General features: G+C 42.8%; 1 protein-coding gene across 1 annotated transcript; it reads right to left on the bottom strand.

Moving 5' to 3' along the window:
• Window positions 1-1,382: 1,382 nt before the first annotated feature.
• LOC101672615 (protein N-terminal asparagine amidohydrolase-like) lies at window positions 1,383-2,434 on the bottom strand. Its single transcript, XM_045068371.1, has one exon. The coding sequence runs from the start codon at window positions 2,400-2,402 to the stop codon at window positions 1,533-1,535; it is 870 nt and encodes a 289-aa protein (XP_044924306.1). The 5' UTR covers window positions 2,403-2,434; the 3' UTR covers window positions 1,383-1,532.
• Between the last annotated feature and the right edge of the window lie 1,813 nt (window positions 2,435-4,247).

Genomic DNA, 4,247 nt, shown 5'->3' on the forward strand with positions numbered 1-4,247 from the left:
TGACTACAAAATACTTCCTCACCAATAATTCATTCCAAAAGAGGATGGAACTTGAATACATGGGCTTCTCAGTTCTCCCACTAAGTAAAGTCCATGCTTAGAATTCTGTATCCTGAAACATCCATATTGACATTCCTAAACTCCCATCTCTAGTAGCTACTATCCAAGGTAACAATGTACAACACAGGGCTTATGCTAAGCTCCTCTCCCCACAGTTTCTTAAGGCCCTCTGCTCTATGCTTAATACCCATTGATCTATTTCCATGACGTACTCTCAATTATTTAGTCCCCCACACACACCATCACAGGCATCCCAAAACTAGATTTCAGTCTCTGGCTAGACAAGCTTTCCCTAAATTTTCCCATAAACATTGGTTTGAAATACAGTTCTTTGGTATAGGCTCCTCAAAATGCAAATATCCTTGGCAGAGTAACACTTTAAAGCACAGTAAGTCTTAATACTCAAGTGTCAGTGATTCTGGGAGTCCTTTCCCAGCAATTTAGGAAAACATGGGGCATAAACCTCAAGCTCCTTCAGAGCTAGGTATATGACTGACACATGTGTATATTCAGTCCCCAAGAAGACCCTGCTTCTATTTATTTGGGAAAGGCAGTTGAGTGTCTATGTGCATTATCTGCTAAGTCTTTCAAAACACACCTATACACTGAAAATGTAGAAATTTTAGATTACTGTCCCAGGCCCCCAATTTTGAATTTTGTAAACAATAGATAGCTTCTTTTGAGGAGAGTGAAAGATATTCTCTTTCTCTTTCTCTCTCTCTCATCTCCTCATCTAATGTTACAACTGGGAAGCCCTTAACAAATACCTGTTGCCAACATTTCTCTATTGGAGGTATGTATTGGAATATGCTAGGTCCCTTTTTATTTTTATTTTTATTTTTTTTATTTAAATTCAATTTAGCTAACACATACTATATTATTAGTTTCAAGGGTAGACATTAGTGATTCATCAGTTACATATAATACTCAGTGTTCATTACATCAAGTGCCCTCCTTAATATCCATCACCCAGTTACCCTGTGACCCCACCTACCTCCCCTCTAGCATCCCTCAGTTTGTTTCCAAGAGTTCAGAGTCTCTTATAGTTTGCCTCCCTCTCTGTTTTCATCTTATTTTATTTTTCCTTCCTTTCTCCTATGTTCATCTGTTTTGTTTCTTAAATTCCACACAGGAGTGAAATCATATGGTATTTTTCTTTCTCTGATTGACTTATTTGGCTTAGCACAATACCCTCTACTTCCATCTATGTTGTTGTAAATAACAAGATTTCATTCTTTCTTTCTTTCTTCTTCTTTTTTTTTTTGCCAAAATAAGATTTTATTTTGAAAGTCATTTCAAGGGACAGTAAGGAGGGAGACGCGGCAGATGGAGACTCGGATGCGTGTTCTTTGCAGGCCCCGCAGTGGTCCGTCAGGCCGGCAAGTTGCTTTCTTTGGTGATCCCGTGTTCAGCTTCCGGGAGAAGAGATCTTTTCCCACAAGCCACCTGCATTCTTTTTGTAGAGCAGAGCCTTATTTCCAGGAAACAGTGCGCTGGTGGGAGATGGGTGTTTTTTTAAAAAACATCAAGGTAGACCTAATATGTGCCACAAAGTGGGGCGGCTCAGCCAGAGGCGAAGTGGAAAGGTTCTCTAGCATCTGCTTGTCGTCTTGCTGTAGCCAGAAGTCGACGTGCGGGAAGGGCACCCAGGAGTACGGCCCCAGACACAGCTGTTCGGTCTCTGCATCATAGATACTAATCATTGGTCCTCCTGTTAAAGCCCGGGCAGCCCGCAGCGCCTCCTCCGGGCCCGGGTCTAGGAAGGATGCTCGGTAAATCTCCGCGGTCTTGATGTTCACAGCGATGCCGTAAATGATTGGAAAGTGGTTTTCATTTTCTTCCCGGTCATTTAATTCTGTCATACATAACGTCACTAAGTGAACGTCCTCCTCCTGTCTGTCAAATTCACTAAGAAGCTGATGAGTAAGTTTTTGTGACAACTGCCTGTCGTCACTGAAGCCTCCCACGAGGTGCACCTCCAGTCTTCCACACTGGGCGTGATCAGAGAAGGACTTTATGGAGCTCATGATCAAGGGCACCTCTGCTCTGGTGTCCGTTCCATCGCAGTGGGTCAAGCAGGTGGCCCCGTTACCTGTGTGCCTCAGGACCATGATGTGACAAGTGGTGGCATCATCAGAACCCAGAATGGAGATGGAGCCATCCTTTGGGGAGGTCACTGCCAGCTCTCTTTGCTGAACATACAGAAGGCCCTGGGGTCCCACTTGTTGAACAGACTGACCTCTAAGAAGTCTGGCTCTTTCCTCCAGAGGCGGGTGAGCTCGCACGAGGTCCCCGGCGGACTGCGGCAGCCGCACTCGGGGCCCTTCGACGAGCAGCGGCATCGCGGAGGCGGCCGCCCCGGCAGGCCCAGGGAGGCGGCCGATTTCATTCTTTCTGCTGGTTGAGTAGTATTCCTATATATATATAAATACACATCTTCTTTATCCATTCACCTGCCAATGGACATCTGGGCTCTTTCCATATGTTGGCTCTTGTGGACATTACTGCTATAAACATTGGGGCACAGGTGCCCCTTTGAATCACTGCTTTTCTGTCCTTTGGGTAAATACCTAGTACAGCAATTGCTGTGTCATAGGGTAGTTCTCTTTTTAACTTTTTGAGGAATGTCCGTATTGTTTTCCAGAGTGGCTGCATCAGTTTACATTCCCACCAACAGTGTAAGAGGGTTACCCTTTCTCCACATCCTGGCCAATATCTGTTGTTTCTTTAGTTGTTAATTTTAGCCTTTCTGACCAGTGTGAGATGGTATCTCATTGTGGTTTTGATTTGTATTTCCTTGATGCCAAGTGATGTTGAATTAAGTCACCTTTTGAAATTATATATACCTGGGTCCTATTCCAGATATACTGAGGCTGGGTCTCAATTCAAGGGGAACCCAGGCATCCAGAATTTCAGAAAAACATAACTCTTACTGCTTCCAGTACATATACCTAGTTGATCTCATTCAAACTCATCATTTTAAAGATGTAGAACCTGATATCCAGGGAGGAAAGCCACTCATCCAAGGTTACACAACCTGTTAGTAACAGAACTGACTCCCCAGTCCAATCTTGAAAGAGTCAATTAATTGCCTTTACTCACAACGTTGTCCAGAACTGCTCTCTCTGTGTGCCTTATAAACGTAAATGTATACAACAAAAGCTATAAAAGAAAGGACACAAAGAGAAGGATAAAGAAAAAAAAAACAGGGAGAGGGAAACAGAAAGCATGGTGGATTTCAAACTATTCAAGGAGTTAGATGGAGATAAGAACCTGTGAAGGTCTGAAATTTCCAATACTTACTAGCTAGACAGGTTCTGCATAGAAATTATTTGAAAGTCACACTGCAAACACTATTGGGAATTTTATGATCCCTGAGCTCAGTGGCTGTCATCTTTGTATTGCTATTAATCAGCCAGGCTTGGTCTTCCATTCCCCAGTATAATCTCCTCAATTGTCCTTAGCCCTAGGCTACACTATGTGATACTTTCACCCCATATTGAGCCTTGCCCAATCTTCTGTCTCTTTGCAGGTCAGACAGGCTCCCATACATCCTTTCTGTGTTAAAGCCACCTACAGAGTGGCAGAGACAAAGTCTCCATGGACCTAAGTTACATGAGTTTGTTTTCTTTTCAGATTTACTTGAGGATGGGGGAAGCTGGAAGCCTCCAAAGCTTTTTCTACCAATGCATCAATGACATCCAGTCTAGAGGAGGGATTTCCAGCTATGACAATTTTCTATTTGAAATAGGATCCTGAAAAAAAAAAAAAAAAAGCTTTCGTAAATTCAAGGTTAAGAAAGTGGTTGGGGGGTTTGGTAACACTAATTTTTCAATTACCTTAACCTTCTGCCAATGCACAAGTAATCCTTGCCTTCTGCATTTGTGATTTTTGTTCTTCTGAACCTTGATAAAGGAGGTCATGAAATGATGCGGAAGTCATTTTAGGTATAGCTTTCAGCTTCCCATCTCATTTCCCAAAGTATCTGTCACATAGATTCTCTTGTCATACAAGCTCCCTCTACTCAGTCTTACCTCCCACCTTACTGAAATCAAAGTCACACTAAGTGAGCTCCCTAGAACTACCTTCTCCCTACATTTCTACCCAACATTCTATTTTCTTCTTTGTATCACCTATCTTCTCTGCAACGACTGTCTATATCCATCTACTTGCCCTTCTCTTAACCT

This window comes from Mustela putorius, unplaced genomic scaffold (assembly GCF_011764305.1).
Source record: "Mustela putorius furo isolate JIRA1106 unplaced genomic scaffold, ASM1176430v1.1 tig00003903_pilon_pilon_pilon, whole genome shotgun sequence".
Taxonomy (NCBI): domain Eukaryota; kingdom Metazoa; phylum Chordata; class Mammalia; order Carnivora; family Mustelidae; genus Mustela; species Mustela putorius.

Bases quoted from the DNA above. Each gene is read 5' to 3' on its own strand.
- LOC101672615 (XM_045068371.1), bottom strand. From the start codon at position 2,402: ATGCCGCTGCTCGTCGAAGGGCCCCGAGTGCGGCTGCCGCAGTCCGCC.